Here is an 18,645-nt window from a genome sequence, read left to right on the forward strand (position 1 = left end):
GACCCCTTGTCGGCTGTGCTAGTGAGGTGCTATGGATAACATTCAGCCACTAGATGTCGCACTAGAGCATCAGTCATTTATCCAATCGGGTGCATTTCACCTGGGGAAATGGGAAGTAGGGATGGGATACATGCCTGCAACATGTAAACAACAAACATTTTGGACCCAAAAAATTATTTTAAATAATAAATTCATTAATCAATATTATTTTGGGGAAAAGCAATACTTTTATTCCGCACCTTTCCAAAACCTCTGTGGTGATGATTACTCTACATAAAATGTTATCTATAGCACCTTTAAAGGGACAGTTCACTTTGTTTTAAGAGTGATTTGTGACAAACAGGGAGTCGTTTCAATTCATCAGAAAAGTGTTGTGTTTTTGACACATTTGGAAGGACAAATTGTTAGCAATTGACCATATTCACACGGTGGCCATTTTGCTCTTATGTCATGCTCAAGTTGGGTTCCTTTCCCAACCTTCGTGGGAACAGAGTGGAAAGGAACCCAAGCATGACACAAGAGCAAAATGGCCACCATGTGAATATGGTCAATGTTAGTGGAAGTAATATATGGGTCTGTTTGAGTGGCTCTGGGGGGGGGGGAATAAATCAGTTTAGTCTACGTATAAACTAAGTTAAACAGCAAACTCTGTGACTTGGTCTTGTACTTTGTATACATTTATGTTTTGGTCTGATGTGTGGGTTGGAGTTGGGGGCGGGGGGGGGGGGGGGGGGGGGGGCTAGTACTGCTGGTCACACCTCAGGTTCTGCCAAGAGAGTTCTGGAGAAATGCACACTATAATATGTTACTAAACTCCAACCAGCATGTCAGAGGTGAAACCCACACAGGACCACATTAACCCTTTCACCTCCAAAGGTTTAACCCTTTCCCTGCGTCAATACAGAAGGTTAACCCTTTCACTGCCACACGACAACGGGTTAACCGTCTGTAGTGTGGCAGTGAAAGGGTTAAAAGATCTAATCAAAGGGCGGCCGGGTAGCGCAGCGAACTAAGCGTCTGTCTACCACCACAGAGACAGTGGGATCGAATCCAGCTGTGGTGCCTCCGGGTTGGCCGACCGTCCATACTAACACAATTGGCAGTGTCAGCGGGTGGGAAACCCGGCGAGGGTGGGTCCTGGTCGTTGTAAACAGCGACTCCTACAGTTTGGTCGGGGCGCCTGCACAGCGAGGGAAGGACCAGGGAGAGGTAGTGTGACCTTCCACACGTTACACTCTCCCAGTGAGAGTCCGTGCTGCCAGGTGAAAAGAAGTGGTGGGCTGGGTACACATGTGTCGGAGGAAGCATGTGATAGTCTCCGCCCTCCCGGACCAACGGTAGGGGGTAAGAGTGCGCAACGACCAGGAAGGGGATTGGGAATTGGCATAACGACTAACATTGGGAGGGGAGAACAACGGAAAAAGAAGGGGGGGAAAGATAATAATAAAAAATAAAAAAAAATCTAATCAAGCAGAGCTGTTTCACCAAGAGATTGCCATTTGATGGCATTACAGATTCCACCTTTAACAATGTTATCTAATGGTTAGGAAGCTGTTTTGAAGGCATTACATGTGATTTTCAGAGACGCAGTAACTGGTGCCAGTGCAATCGGACGAGAATTTTGTAACAAAGTGAACTGTTTTACATTTAGTCACTTAGCTAGCGCTTTTATCCAAAAGCGACTTATTGTGAACAACAAGTCAGCAGGAAGGGTACAACTCAGGGCAGCTAAGGGTCAGTGGCGTTGTTCGTTAAATGGTGTCGAACTTGAGTGCTACACGTATTATTATAGACATATTGGCATGATAGGTAGTAGTATATATATAGATACTACCTAGTAGATAGTGGTAAAGTACATAATAGTAAAACATTTTTTATTATTATTTCAGATATTGATTGAAGATTGATTGATTTAACTACTAACAGATAGGTACGTCAAGAGGAACGATCGCCAAATTAGCCTAACACCTGTGAAAAAGAACTATAACTGTTTAATAATTTGGAGTTTATATTATTAATAATATTAAGGCTGAATTATAAAGAAATGGACATGTGTACTAGTAGTTATCAGAGTGGATTCACTATGAGGAGAGGAAACGGGATGCAGCGAATGCAGTTCCTCCCTGGACCATTATGCAGAGATAAGAAGCTCACAGAGGGGCTCCCTTCAATATTAAATAGTAATACACACACAAATTAATAACCCTGGCAACTCTTCTTTTGCTCTGGCTTGTGTTAATTCATTGCATTTCCAACTAATTAAATTTACAGACGGACCCATACAAAAGAAGAGGAAGCATTAATTTTTTTTTAATTTAATTGTATTATTACATTTGAAATCTTACACCACAGAATGTCACATGAACGCAATCGCATGGGCTTTTATTTTGAAAGGCAACTACCGGAAATAAAAACGGTACAACGTCCGGGTTTTCTCAAAGCTAGCTAGCTAGACAGACACATAATATACACACTTCGGTCATTTGTATCGAGTCTGTTTAGAATAAAAATGAATAGGCTGAATAAACCAGAAGAATATGATTCGTATGAAATAGAAGAGCCCAGCGACGAGGAGAGAGCGAGCAGGTAAACAATAAACTAACGAACTAACGTCTCAAGTTTAGCACCATGTGGCTAATGGCTACGCGGTTAGCATGTTAGCAATTCGAATGTGTAAACAAACCCATCTTGAAGCCATATTAAACGCATAATGACACATATTTTCTCATATATTCTTTAAAATATATGTTAAGTAGCTAATGGTAGCACCCATGAGTTCAATTGTTGGTTTTAAGTAGCTGGTCAATTGCCGGTTTACTCACTTCAGTTATTCCACTGAATTGAAAATGGGGGACCCTGATGTAAACAAGACAAACGTGTGTTATACGAAATACCCCACCTACCAATCTCCTACCTACCAACCTCCTCCAATGTACAGTTTCTACGTCAAACGTATATACTCTCTTTTTAAAACTCCTTTTGTATCACAAACAGTACTGTATTTGAAATCATTCTTTTAAAATTGATTTACAGAAATTTGATGTTCTGTAAAAGTCTTGTCGAATGTAATGTTTTATGATTTGTGTGGACCCCAGGAAGACTAGTTGTTGTCATGCAACAGCTAATGGGGATCCTACTAAACTCAACATTGAATTCAGAGGATGAGCTGGGTGTGTTATTGAATGTCTCTAGTTCAGATGATGAGCTGGGTGTGTTATTGAATGTCTCTGTCTCTCCTCTAGTCTATTCTGCATCGAACATTGTACATATGTCTATACTGAACACTGTGACCTCATTTTCTACTTCTAAATTACATGCTATACTATGTTATTTGATACTATCTTGTCTAGCACAGTCTCTGGAGCGTAACAGTAAGAAGCATTTTGTATGAAAGTATTCTGTACTTCTGTATGACAACTATTAAAGAAACTTGAAACTAGTTCAGAGGACGAGCTGGGTGTGTTATTGAATGTCTCTGTCTCTCCTCTCTCTAGTTCAGAGGACGAGCTGGATGTGTTATTGAACGGGACTCCAGAGCAGAAGAAGAAGCTGATCAGAGAGTATCTGACGGGGGAGAGTGAGTCCTCCAGCGAAGATGAGTTTGAGAAGGAGATGGAGGCGGAGCTCAGCTCCACCATCAAGACCATCGAGGGGACCTGGGGGCCGACACTGCCAGGTAGTGTGTTGTTGTTGTTATTGTGTTACTGAATATGGACCTGGGGGCCGACACTGCCAGGTAGTGTGTTGTTGTTGTTATTGTGTTACTGAATATGGACCTGGGGGCCCACGCTGCCAGGTAGTGTGTTGTTGTTATTGTGTTACTGAATATGAACCTGGGGGCCGACGCTGCCAGGTAGTGTGTTGTTGTTGTTGTGTTACTGAATATGGACCTGGGGGCCCACGCTGCCAGGTAGTGTGTTGTTGTTATTGTGTTACTGAATATGAACCTGGGGGCCCACGCTGCCAGGTAGTGTGTTGTTGTTATTGTGTTACTGAATATGGACCTGGGGGCCCACGCTGCCAGGTAGTGTGTTGTTGTTATTGTGTTACTGAATATGAACCTGGGGGCCCACGCTGCCAGGTAGTGTGTTGTTGTTATTGTGTTACTGAATATGGACCTGGGGGCCCACGCTGCCAGGTAGTGTGTTGTTGTTATTGTGTTACTGAATATGAACCTGGGGCCCACGCTGCCAGGTAGTGTGTTGTTGTTATTGTGTTACTGAATATGGACCTGGGGGCCCACGCTGCCAGGTAGTGTGTTGTTGTTATTGTGTTACTGAATATGAACCTGGGGGCCCACGCTGCCAGGTAGTGTGTTGTTGTTATTGTGTTACTGAATATGGACCTGGGCCCTATTCCCCGTACCTGGTTCAACTAAGTCGATCAAGAGTCCCATTATCCAGATTCAATTAACCCGATGTTTGAATCCGGGATTTCCCTGTTCCTCGAACGCTGATTCAGTCTCGTTCATTTGAACCAGACTTGAGACTCAGGATAATTGCGCGCGGCCGCTTCAGCTGGAAAGACAGCAGATGTCGATCGCAGAAATCCTGATTTTCTAACGGCATTGATTGATTGATTGATTTAGAACTTTATTAACAGATTGCAGAATGGGTACAATACAGTACGGCTCATAGCCTCGCCGACAAGTTAAATGCATAATCTATAGGCTAATTTTAAATCCCTCATTACCCCAATCAATCAGATTATATTTCTTTAAACTTGCCTGCTGGCAGTAGGTTTATGGATTGAATAATCAAATGAGATCTTGCTAGCGAAAATAATTAGTTCAACTATTTCAGAATAAGGATACGGCTCTCTTATCCATTTATGGATGTATGGTGGATGTTTTATTTGTCTGGCACCGTGGTCTGATGGTTTGTACTTATGTCTTTCACGCGGACGACCCGCGTTCGAATCCCCGTCTTTTCTAATTTATTTTCTTCTTTTTGCAATGTAAATACTCCAATTTGGTGCACTTTGAGAGCTATATAAAGAATGAGCTCCTTAATGCATGTAGATTTATAATATTTTAACTTAAAACTAGGCTACTTTTGCGTATATTCATTAATATTATATTCCAAAAAAAGTATATTGGAAACGCGGGGTCTCGAACTAGGGTCGTCCGCTTGACAGGAGTGAGCACTAGCCGTTGCACCACTGTGCCAGACGGGATATATCCATTGTGTATCCATCAATACAAGAGTCACGTGTTTCGAATACTTTTCTTTTGAATGAAGTTTTATCTCTTTATTCTCAAATGCATTAATGTGACGTCAACGGCTCATTCAATTGCTCAAATCCGCCAAACAGCGCATCTCATTCTCATCAGACATTTTAATCCCAGTTACAATATCACAATAACGTGTGAGTGGAGACTTCCGGTTTGACCGCGGAAGAACATGGCTGCTTAACTCGCGAGCTCCCCGACAGCAAAATGATTTAGCCCCGGAAAACATTTATTAACAACACCAGGGTACATATTTAATAGGGATGAAAAAAGGGGCTATCACGAGACGTATGGCGTACACGATTACAACTGAAAAGGACGACGGAATGGCAGAGAATGAAGATGTAACGGGAGGAAAAGATGGCGGCGATGACTGTGAACAAGAAGCCACGCTGTTGAACATATACAACGAGCTCAAAGACTTCAGAAAAGACAATGAGCGTCAGTTTCGGGAGATAAGGAATGACATGAACAAAATGAACGACAGGCTCGGTGAAACGGAGGGGAGAATCGGAGAAAATGAAAATGTGCTTGATGCGGCGACGGTTTTAATAAAAAGACTGATACAGAGGCAGGCAGACATGGAGGCTAAACTGCTCGACCAAGAGGGCAGAACGAGGAGAGAGAACCTGCGGGTGTATGGTATCCCGGAGGAGAAAGAGGGAAAAGACATGCATGGATTTCTAGACGGCTTGTTTAAGGATGCACTCGGACTGCCTCATGACATGGACCTTCGTATCGAACGAGCACACCGGGCACTGGCCCCAAGGCCTAACAACCCACAGCTGAAGCCACGGTCAATCGTGGTTAAGTTTGGGAGTTACAAAATGAAGGAAGAGATAATACGCCGAACGTGGCAGAAGAAGAACGTCTCATGTGACAACGATCGCTTCTATGTCGACCATGACTTCCCCACTGAAATACTGAAGAAGCGAGGAGAATATGCCGAGGCCAAGAGAATAATGAAGGAGAAGAATCTCAAGTTCCAGACACCGTATCCAGCGAAGATGAGGGTATTCTACGAGGATGGCACCCGCCTGTACCAGAACGCAGCGGAGGCGACGGCGGATATGGCAAAACGTGGATTCAAGATCACCGTGGTGAACCCGACTACCGACCCGGACCGAGAGGAGATGATGCGGCTGTCTACCTGGCAGACAGTGGGAAGAAAACGGGGACCGGGGGACGACATGCAGGCGACGGGGACTGAACGCCCCACACAGCAGGGCAATGGTCATCACGGATACCGGGAGAAACTACAGGGATTCAGACGGGGACAGTCGGAGGCGGACAATTGAGATAAAGTTCATGAAGCGCATGGATACAGATAAGTCACGGGGGCATCGTCATAGAGTAAATAACATCACAAAATGCCAATATGTAAAAAAAAAAAAAAAAAAAAAAAGCGATTGGGAAAAAAAATTAAATAAAAATAAATAAGAAAAAAAAAGATGTGAAATGAGAATAGAGGGCAATGGATAGTAGAGTATGATAAAATTGAGGGAGGGGAAATATTCCGGATGGATACAGGAGAAGTATAATGAAATGAACCACAGGCCAATGAGGCCACTATGGCTATGTCATAGAAGTTACAATGTACCAATATATATCTGAGAGATATACAAATGTTAATTGTTGGAAACGTTACCGTTTTGTCAAGTTCAGTTGAATTGATCGCACTGTATATATAGATTACAGTGTGAGCCATACGTTACATCAGGGTATACAAGATAGTAGGGGCACAGTTTTGGGCAACCTGCCTCGTGCCATATGCACTCCTCTGTTAGTCGAGGGGGACCAAGGTGCATGGGTGAGTATCGATCTCACCCTCGGTACGACTGTTCTATCTGGGGTCATATCGAACGTAGCTTGGGTAAATGTGGGGGGGGGGAATGTATTTATGTTTTTATATGTTCTTTTTTATTTCATTGTATGCTATACTATTGTATATATATCTTCACAGTCTCAGGCACTAGACTACGTCCTGGATTGCACAGGGGAGATGCATTACGAGGAATATGGGGCTGATTAAAATAATATCGTGGAATATAGACGGATGTCATCATCCCATTAAGAGAAAAAAGATATTGACGTTCTTGAAACAAAAAAAGACAGATATTGCACTAATTCAGGAATCGCACCTGGATGAGGAGGAGTCGGCCAAGCTTAAAAGGGATTGGGTGGGACAAATATACTATAGTACGTTCTCTTCTAGGAAGAGGGGGGTGGCAATATTGGTGAGAAAAAACTTAGACCTAAAGGTGCACAATAGTTTCTCACATGATGAGGGAAGATGGGTTATACTGGATGCTGATTTAGAGGGACAGAGGACTACTTTAGCTAATATATATGCGCCCAACGGGTCGTCCTCAGACTTTTTCCATGAGGTATGTGAGGTGATCAGGAAAATAGGGAATAGCAACGTAATCATAGGGGGGGACTTCAACTTGGTTGGAAACACCTTAATGGACAGATCGTATCAACCCAGGACCGCTGACAACACAGGGAGACTGGCGGTTGGTGTTCTGATAGAGGAATTGGGTTTAGTGGATATCTGGAGGGTTATGAACCCACAAGAAAGAGACTACACGTTTTACTCTCACCCGCATTCCTCATACTCTAGAATAGATTATTTCCTGATCTCTAGCGCACTGGTAGAGCAGGTGGCAAGTACTGGGATAGGGAACATTGTAATATCTGATCATGCTCCGGTTGATTTAGTGATCACATCCATGGAAGAAGGGCAACGATCTCGGAGATGGCGATTCAATAACCTGATGTTAAATGATGAAGGATCGTGTGCGTACATTAGAACTATATTTAAGGAATTTTGGGAACTTAATGAAGGGTCAATAGATGATAGTGGCATAATGTGGGACACATGTAAAGCTTACATGAGAGGACGACTCATACAATACGGTGCGATACTAAAAAGGGCAGAGAAACAAAAAATGACAGCGTTGGATGAGGAAATTAAAATACTCTCGAAACAGCACAGTCAGAGACCAGACCCAGAAACATGGAGAAACCTAAGCAAATCCAAATACGAATTGAACAACATATATCAAAAGAAGGCTGAATATGCGTTATTTAGGACCAACCAAAGATATTATGAACAAGGGGAGAGAGCGGGTAAAATACTAGCGAATCGGGTTAAACAAATGCATAATCAAAATATTATATCCTCGATTCGTAATAAAGATGACAAGATTATTACAGACAAAAAGGAAATTAATAATGTTTTCAGGTGCTTTTACCAGGACTTGTATACCCCACAGAAGGCGGTGGATCAGCTAAAAATGGACGCGTTCTTCGACAAAATCAAATTACCGTCATTATCGAAACGACAAGTAAAATCAATGGAGGGGGGGGGTCTCGATAGAAGAAATACACGCGGCAATCAACAGCCTTAAATTGGGTAAAGCACCAGGAGACGACGGGTTTACTCCCGATTTCTACAAACAATTCAGTGATATAATCGCTCCGAGACTATTAAAAGTATATGAGGATTCATTGTTAAAGGGGGGCTTGCCCACTAGCTTGAGATCTGCCACTATTACATTACTACAGAAAAAGGGCAAAGACCCTCAATGCTGTGGAAGCTATAGACCTATATCCCTGAGCAATTTGGAAGAAAAAGTATTGGCAAAGATACTTGCGAATAGAATAGAAGATGTGCTACCAACTTTGGTGCATTCAGATCAAGTGGGCTTTGTGAAGGGGAGAAACTCAGCTGATAATATCCGCAGACTCCTACACATAATGTGGAAGGTCAGGAATGATATAGAACCTACAGTGGCCTTCTCATTAGATGCCGAAAAGGCCTTTGATAAGGTGGAATTTGCATTCTTATTTCACACGCTAGAGCGCTTCGGGTTCGGACCATCGTTTACTGGGTGGGTAAAACTGTTATACACAAATCCGATGGCATCAGTATTGACCAACGGGATCGTATCCTCGCCCTTTAACCTAGGGCGGGGGACGAGGCAAGGTTCTCCGCTTTCTCCCCAAATGTTTGCGCTTTTCCTCGAACCACTTGCTATCGCACTAAGGACTAATCAGGACATCAAAGGGATAATAGCGGGGCAGGTAGAACATAAATTATTTTTATATGCGGACGATATCTTATTGGTATCCAGCAATCCCCGAACAGCAGCTGGGGTCATTGGAACTATTATCGAGTCCTTCTCCGAAATATCTGGGTACACAATCAACTGGAGCAAATCAGAAGCAATGCCTCTCTCTAAATGTTGTCCCCCTGATATCAGAAGGGGGTGGCAATACAGATGGATGCCGTCAGGGTTGATATACCTAGGAATAAAGCTGATCCCAGGTCTGAAAGAGTTGATGCAAGCCAATATTGCCCCTATAATCGAACACATTAGTGCTCTGACCCAGAATTGGGCCAAAATGAATATGTCCCTCCTGGGAAAGATAAACCTAGTAAAAATGATATTGGCTCCCAAATTAAATTATATCCTATATATGTTGCCGCTGACTCTCCCGACCCAGTTACTCAAACAGTATGACAAAGTCATTAATGTATATCTGTGGGGGGGCAAAATGCCACTATTTGGACGGGCCAAAATGTATGCAGCAAAGGAAAATGGCGGCTTATCCCTGCCTAAACTAGACTGGTATCACTATGCATTCTCGCTCTCCCAGCTCTCCAAACTGAATCACTCGTCTGAGGAGGCACCTGCTTGGGTCAAGATGGAGGAGGAAATGATATATCCTTCGTCTCTGGAATCCTTCCTGACACAATCAGACAGACCTATACCTTTTAAAAACCCTTTAATGGCATTTATCAGGGAAACTTGGAATCAATCGCACAAAATGACTGGTGATAGCCCATATTTAACTACGAGAGCCTCTATATGGTATAATAAGAAACTAAAGATTGGTAAGAAATCATATGGGACGATTGGATTAAAAGGGGGATACATGTACTAGGTGATATAGCCGGGGAGGATGGGGTCTTGCCTTTTGAGGATATTAAAGAGGATTTGATATAGATAATAAAAACGTTTATAAATTCCTACAGATTAGACATTGTATATCGTCATCAATAGGAGGACCAAAGTGTGGCCCGATTACTGCAATTCAAGAAATATTCTATAAAGGATGGCGTAGGAAAGGCGGTGCGTCAAGATTTTATGATGTTATAAGAGAATACAATGCACCCAAATTGGCGGGTCTGAGATTGAGCTGGGAGAACGATGTACGTGAGGATATTACTGAGGAAATGTGGGAGAAACTGGTGTCCAAATGGAGTAAATTCTCTAGGGAGGCTGTAACTGAGGGGTACAATTCCCTGACTGTATTACTAGATATGATACTTACTACCACTACCTTTGTACTTAATATTCGGCCACCCAGTACACGGCATAAATATATTATCATGAACACTCTCACGTAGATGAAACGGATCCAACACAAATGTACGAATTAGAAACAGGTCTTTATTTCCTACACAGCGATGGTGTGTAGAATAAGCACTTAATCACTTAATTACATTTATGAATTGAAATAGTATGCACTTTTATGGCAAGGAGTATTCGTCGGTATATCAATAGATAATGTCCAATCTCTGAAGGCGCAGGTGGTAAATATACGACCTGGAATAGTTAAGGAATAACAGCAATGATACTTTAATGATTATAGGCTGGATACACTAGAGGGGGTTAATCCGGTCGTTTGTAAGCCGACAGGAGTAGGAGGGGGGGGGGGGTAGAATCCAGCTGCCTCGTCCGGCCAAGGGTATCCCAGGAGAACCCACTGTAGTGCCGTTCAATGCGCCGGCGATCCTTGGACCACAGATGAAAGCAGGTGGACTCTTTGTGGGCCGGCTCTCTCCGGTCCACGGGGGAGAGATGTGGAGAGACCTCGTCTTGCAGAGCGTCTCCTCACCTTGCGTCCTCTCCAGGGGGGGGGGGTTCCAACACACGGTAGTGTCGGGGGTCTTTATCCATAGAATAATCAAAGTATCCAAAGCATAATCCGTGCCTGGGAAGGCGGGCTGTCGTCGGTAGAATAATCCGGTATACAGGTCCACTCGCTCGTCGGCTCTGGGGCTCCTCGGGTGCAGCTTCACATAGGGTCAACCACCCTGGGTAAGCAGCCAGTTCTCTGCCCGAAACGATGGGGTACTGACTACGGTAGTATTCTCACCGCACGAAGCACTATATATTAACAGACTATTATTAGCTTAATAGACTACGTCCAACTCGACGATATAGTGCCAAATATGACTATTCAAATATTAATATACACGATGTCTCAATACCGATGGTAGGCCGAACTTGGCCTTACTCCCACACGTGGCATCGCGGGGAGGCTTTACGTCTGTGACTCTATTGGAGGGTAAGAAACTGGACTGAAAAGAAAGTCCTACTTTAGTAGCGCAGTATATATACGCACTATGAACAAATAGTCCCATTAGTGGTGCGGTAGCCAAATTCCTACGCGGAACTAGGACTTGTTCGTACATGTCGAGCGGTACGTTTGAACTGGGTCTGAGGGGTATGGCAGCCTGGCACCAAGGTCTCGACCAATAGTAGAATGGAGACTATTATGGGATGTTCAGTAGGCTAGAATGGATATTCAATGCATATTGTACAAGGAATATACAAGGGATATCAGGGAATATTAGAGAATATACAAATACAATTAAATATATATATATAAATAAATATATATATTCGGTTTAATCTGGCCCTTCACAACAGCCACCCCCTGAATAGGTCCCAGACCTAATCAGTTAAACGGAGACAGATTAATCGCGTTGTCTATTTACACATAAGGGTTTGCTGTAAGGGTCAGTCAACTTCACAAAGTCATAGGGTTGTAGGGTCATGGTCATCATCGATTGTGTCTGGGAGTCGAGGCAGTTCTATGAGCCTTGCCACGGGACGGGTGTAAGTGCGACCCTGGACGAGCACTTCAGCTGCTCGGACCTTGCCGTCGGCACCGGTGATCACTTTGCTTACGCGGCCGGCCGGCCACATAGCTCTGGGCAGTGATTGATCAATAATCATGACGACTGTTCCTTCTGTCAAATTGTCTCTCTCCTTTACCCACTTCTGGCGGGTCTGTAGAGACGGTAGGTAGTGCAGTAGGAAACTGTTCCAAAACTTGTTGGCTAATACTTGGCTGTACCTCCACATTCGTCGGCCGTTCGCTTCTTCAGGCCGGTACATTGTCTGTGGTAATGCAGGATCTAGCCGCCCCATCAGGAGTGTGTTGGGGGTAACTGGGTCGATATCCGCCACATCACTGGAGACATATCCGAGGGGCTTCGAGTTAAGTACTCCCTCAATCTCCGTGAGGACTGTCATTAGGACTTCTTCCGCCACAGTCTGGGCCCCAAGTACTGCGTACAGGGCTGTCTTTATGGAGCGCACTTCTCGTTCCCAAGTGCCACCGAAGTGGGGTGCGTTTGGGGGGTTGAATTGGAAATCAACCTGTGCTGGAGCGAGGTGGGTCTTAAGTTCTGGGCCCATAGCTTGGAAGCTCTCTCTCAGCTCTCTTTCGCCGCCTTTGAAGTTTGTCCCATGATCGGACAATAGGGTAGACGGTCTTCCTTTCCGTGATATGAATCTACGGAAGGCCATAAGGAATGAGTCTGTGCTCATGGTCGGGAGAAGCTCGATGTGTATCGCTCTGGTGGTCATGCATTTGAATACAATACCCCACCGCTTCTCGGTTCCTCTTCCTTTCTTTATGTGCAGCGGGCCAAAGCAGTCCATACCCGTTGAGTGGAATGGCTTGTCACCGATTCGGAGGCGACATGGAGGAAGGTCAGCCATCCTTGGTATGCTGGGCTGCGCGCGCCACTTGCGGCAGTCTAGACATGTTCGTTGGAAGCGTCGTACCGCCTCTCTTCCTTGTAGGATCCAGTAACGACGTCTGATTTCCGCGAAGACTCTTTCTGCTCCTGCGTGATGTACATCCTCATCGTATTTCTTTATAATCAGCTCTGTGACCTTGTGTCGGCTGTTCAATACGATCGGGTATTTAATGTCATCCGGTAGATTGGGGGCTCTGCGTAGGCGACCACCCACTCTGATGAGGGTGTGAGCGTCGCTCTCGGGGGCCAGGTGAATTAATCTGCTGTCGGATGGGACGGGCTTTCCTCCCTGTAGACAGGCCAATTCATCGGGGAACGAGTCTCTCTGGGCTCGCTGCAGTAGAAGCAATTCTGCTTCCTCGTAGTTAGCTGCTGACATATCAGCGGGGGACTTGCACTCCGGGTGGTACCGCAGGAATGTTCTTTGTTGTGCACTCTCTATGGACGTGCAATCGTTTATGTTAGGGTCGGTGGAGGCTACGGTGCTCAATCCACAGAACACAGACTTCTTAATTTCCACCTCCTCTGGACTTGCTTCCCTCGGGATAGGCATGGGCCACTGTCCTTCCGGGAGTCTTAGGAATGCGGGGCCGTCACTGTAGACATTGCGACGGGTGAGGTCATCCAGGGGCATCCCCCGGGTGATGACGTCAGCTGGGTTCTGTTTTGTATCAACGTAGCGCCACTCTGTTTCTCCGGTTAACTCTTCGGTTAAGTCTTGAATCTCGGTGACTCTGACTCCCACGAAGACTTTGTACTTGCATGAGTCCGATTTGATCCAGGCGAGTACCGTCGTGGAATCTGACCACAGGATTGTTCTAGACACCGGTATGGTGAGCTCACGTTGGATGAGCGTGGCTAGGTGCGCTCCGGCTAGGGCTGCGCAGAGCTCTAGACGTGGGATAGATTGTTGCTTGCGTGGGGCTATTCTCGAGCGGGCGAGGACAAATGCTGTGTAGATCTCTCCGTCCGCTGCTGGGTCCTCTGCTACATGTTTCTGTAGTGCAAATGTCGCACAGCAGGGGCTGCACGTCGTTCCGAAGGGGAGGACTTCCCATTGGTAGATGGCTGGGTGCTCATCTCCTGGCTTCTCTCTCCATAGGAACCGTAACAGGGGCTTGTCCGCCTCTACTAATCTCACCTGCAGGAACATTCCTTTAATGTCCCCGCTGATGGCCACCTTTTCCTGGCGGAAGCGGAGTAGAACGCCGAGTAGGGAGGGGCCGAGTGTGGGACCGGGCAGTAACTCTTTATTCAGATTTTGGGATCCGATCTGGTAGCTGCAGTTAAATACTATGCGGTCTTTACCGTTGTGATGGACCTTGTGGTGGGGCACGTACCACGATTCAGTGGTCTGGTCAGCCTCTTTAATGTCCATCTTTGTGACGTGTCCCGCTGTGATGAGCTTCTCAATCTCAGCGCGGTATACACTCTCTTGGGCGGGGTTCTTGGCTAAGCGCCGCTCCGTGTTCAGCAGGTACCGTTCTATGGCGTCTGTCTTGGCGTGGAAAGTAGGCATTCCTTCTCGCCGCAGGAGTGGCGTGGCGTATCTCAACACGCCGTTGACCGGGACTCTCTTGGTCCCTGTCTCGAGGAGGTGAATGGCGTAAATGTCATCTTTAGAGCGAATGTCTTTCTTTCCATTCTTAAAGGGCATTTGTTCCAAGCTCCATAGCCGCTCTACGTGTTGCAGGAGTGCGGTTTCTCCCTCTCTGACTCGGGAGTGGAGACATCTAGTGGCTGTACTTCGGTTGAGAGATTTGGCGAGCGGGCCTTGGAGAGTCCATCCCAAACGGGTCTCGACTGCTGCAGGACAGCCTCGGGGTCCGGTATGAACCCGGTCTATCGGGACAATGAGGTCTGCATGGTCGGAGCCTATCAACAGGGTCGGCATAGCATTGTCTATGAGCGGGATCGGTAACTTGCGCAGATGTGCATATTTCTCCATCAGCTTGGCGACGGGGTATGTGTACCGCGACAGTCCTATTTCTTGGCTGGTGAAAGCGTCTGCAATCTGGTACCGTCGCTCAGGCTGGCCGCTTGCTGCGATAGAGAATGAGACATTCTCGCCCTTTATCGTCTTCAAATCTCGTCTTATTGTCCGAATTGTCATTTGGGTTTCGCTTCCCCGCAGCCCTAGCTGGGCCGCAGCGGAGGCGAGCAGCAGGGTCTTCTCTGACCCGTCATCGAGGACGGCGTAAGTGTCCAGGACTTTATTCTGGTGGCTTAGTGTCACACGCACTACTTTTAGGAGTACTCGGGCTCCACTGCTGCTGGCGGGATCGATGTACATGACGCTCGCTTTGCGGCTGGATGGTGCAGGTGAAGGGCGCCGTCTGTTACTGTCGTGAAGTATGTCCAGATGGGCTCCATCGCACTTGGTGCACCTTTTCTTTAAGCGGCATTCGGCTGCCATGTGTGAGCGCGCACAGCGAAAACAGCGCTTGTTGGACTTTATCCATTGACCTGCTTCCTCCGCGTTCAGCTTGGGGAAGGAGTCACATTGCGCTAGCCAGTGTTCTTTCTCACAGTAGGGGCACACTATCTTCCACTTCTCCGTTCTGGAGGGGGTACTGTGGCTCCTGCTGCTCGGTACTGACTCCGATTGGTGCATCACAGTCACCGATCTTCTTCCATCATTTAGTCGTCTGGTTCCTTCTCTGGAGCCAGGGGTGCTCCGTCCGAATGTATCTAGCCGTAGGCTGCTGACTTCTCTCGCCAGGAAGTCTGCTAGATCGAGGAGGTTCGGTTCGGGGCCATTCGGGTCTCTGTGGTCCCTCTGCCGCCTAAAACGCTCCTGACGAGCGGGCGGCAGCTTCTCCAGGATCCTTTCCACATTTGAGTTGGCGTAAAGTTCATACTTCCCCTTCTCTCTTTGCGCTCCCAACATCCCTACCAGGGACTGCACTCTGATGGACAGGTCGTCCAGTGCTCGATTGTCTATTGCTGGGGGTAAGCGGTCGATGTGTCGGATCTCCTGGATCACGTAATCCCATATGCGCCCATACCTCTGGTCCAATGCTACCAGCGCTGCTGTGTATGGGGTGGTGGAAGTCGCGTAGGCGAGCGCTATATTATGTGCGCGGGGCACCTTTAAGTGCTGCAGTAGGATGGCGTATTTGTGGCGTTCATCCAATACATCCACCAACATGGTCTCCAGACACATGCAGAGTTCTGTATACTGGGCCCGGTTCTCTTGGGTGAAGTCGGGTACCATAGGCGTGCCAATGTATGACGCTGACTGTGGATACATCGGCGAGCGTTGGGGGAGAGGCCTCCTAGGCGAGTCTCCTCCCGCTCCTTGGTATGGGCTGGTACCGGCAGTGTACCATGGCCCGCTTGTCCAGGTGCTGTTCCTCGGTGCGGGTCGTGCGTCGTGCTCACCCGTGTATAGAGTCGGGGGTCTGTAGCGCAGCTCCGCGGGAGTATAGCCTGGGCTGTACCGGACCTCCTGGTCCGGTAGAGTACTGTGCTGTCTTCGGGCGCGGTTCTCCTCCTCTTCCTCTTCGTCTTCAGTTAGGTCATCCAGTGCTTGTAGTCTCTGGTTTAGCCTCTCCACAGGATATGCTGCTCCTTCCCGGTTGCTAGGTCTCGCTTGGACCGGTGGGGGGAGGTGGTCTGTGGGGGGTATAGACCTCGTCTGTTGGTCAAGTTCAGGGTTGTTTACTCGGCTAGGGGATGCCGCCCTGGTGGTGTGTCTAGACGAGTTCCTGGAGCCTCTGGCGGAGGGAGAGGGTGTTGTCCGTCTGATCAGCTGTTCTATTAGTTGCGCTTGCTGTCTGTCGCGCTCTGCGTCCCGTAGAGCACCAGCAGCTGCTCGCTGGCTGTCTGCTCGGTCTCGGGCCACATTCTCTTCCATCTGAATGCGTCTTATTTCCAGGCGTATGTGCTCTTCTTCGCTCCGTTGCTGTAGCTGCAATCGATCGCGTTCACCCTGGAGTCTATCGCGTTCAGTAGAGGCTTTCAGGCTGACGAGGAATGCCTGCTGTAGGGTCCTCTCTGCCTCGCTGGGAGAAGGCGGTTGTATAGGGGAGCCTTCCCTCGGGGTACTCCTTGCGGAGCCGTGGAGCTCTATCTCCACGGTGCTCTCCCCGTCTTCTTCCGTGCCGAGTTCTCTCTCGGTAGCGTTGTATTCCTCCCGGGACTCATCGGGGACTACTTCTTCAGTACTGGCGGGGTGTGAAGTCATGTCTGGTTCCCACTGGTCCCCACCGTGAACTTGGTCAGTTACATTAGAGCCCGTAGGGGCCTCTATGGTCGGGGTAGTCTGGGCGTTGGGGTTAGACATACTTTTACTTTCTAGTTTTACCGCGTTTACTGTTAGTAGAAGACTAGGTTGTTGACTGACAGCGTAAGCCTCTAAGTACTGAGGGAGCCGTCGTTCGCGCTGCGGGCGTTGGTTAGGAGGATCGTTTCGTGGAGTGTTCATCATAGGCCATTTCAATATTAATAACACTATATTAATATTACACTAATTACCCTCCGGCTCGAAGGACCAATTGTAACTGAGGGGTACAATTCCCTGACTGTATTACTAGATATGATACTTACTACCACTACCTTTGTACTTAATATTCGGCCACCCAGTACACGGCATAAATATATTATCATGAACACTCTCACGTAGATGAAACGGATCCAACACAAATGTACGAATTAGAAACGGGTCTTTATTTCCTACACAGCGATGGTGTGTAGAATAAGCACTTAATCACTTAATTACATTTATGAATTGAAATAGTATGCACTTTTATGGCAAGGAGTATTCGTCGGTATATCAATAGATAATGTCCAATCTCTGAAGGCGCAGGTGGTAAATATACGACCTGGAATAGTTAAGGAATAACAGCAATGATACTTTAATGATTATAGGCTGGATACACTAGAGGGGGTTAATCCGGTCGCTTGTAAGCCGACAGGAGTAGGAGGGGGGGGGGGGGGTAGAATCCAGCTGCCTCGTCCGGCCAAGGATATCCCAGGAGAACCCACTGTAGTGCCGTTCAATGCGCCGGCGATCCTTGGACCACAGATGAAAGCAGGTGGACTCTTTGTGGGCCGGCTCTCTCCGGTCCACGGGGGAGAGATGTGGAGAGACCTCGTCTTGCAGAGCGTCTCCTCACCTTGCGTCCTCTCCAGGGGGGGGGGTTCCAACACACGGTAGTGTCGGGGGTCTTTATCCATAGAATAATCAAAGTATCCAAAGCATAATCCGTGCCTGGGAAGGCGGGCTGTCGTCGGTAGAATAATCCGGTATACAGGTCCACTCGCTCGTCGGCTCTGGGGCTCCTCGGGTGCAGCTTCACATAGGGTCAACCACCCTGGGTAAGCAGCCAGTTCTCTGCCCGAAACGATGGGGTACTGACTACGGTAGTATTCTCACCGCACGAAGCACTATATATTAACAGACTATTATTAGCTTAATAGACTACGTCCAACTCGACGATATAGTGCCAAATATGACTATTCAAATATTAATATACACGATGTCTCAATACCGATGGTAGGCCGAACTTGGCCTTACTCCCACACGTGGCATCGCGGGGAGGCTTTACGTCTGTGACTCTAT

At 46.9% G+C, this 18,645-nt stretch overlaps 1 protein-coding gene across 1 annotated transcript in view; it reads left to right on the plus strand.

The window, feature by feature from the left end:
* The first annotated feature begins 2,432 nt into the window (after positions 1-2,432).
* eapp (e2f-associated phosphoprotein) overlaps positions 2,433-18,645 on the plus strand; it is a 34,292-nt gene continuing 18,079 nt past the window's right edge. The window contains exons 1-2 of the mRNA XM_084308724.1: positions 2,433-2,586; positions 3,495-3,676. Of these exons, the coding sequence (XP_084164850.1) occupies positions 2,510-2,586; positions 3,495-3,676 (259 nt within the window). The 5' untranslated portion in view covers positions 2,433-2,509. The remainder of the gene's footprint in view (positions 2,587-3,494; positions 3,677-18,645) is intronic.

Source organism: Notolepis coatsorum (genome assembly GCF_963971535.1).
Source record: "Notolepis coatsorum genome assembly, chromosome: 2".
In the NCBI taxonomy this organism is placed as follows: domain Eukaryota; kingdom Metazoa; phylum Chordata; class Actinopteri; order Aulopiformes; family Paralepididae; genus Notolepis; species Notolepis coatsorum.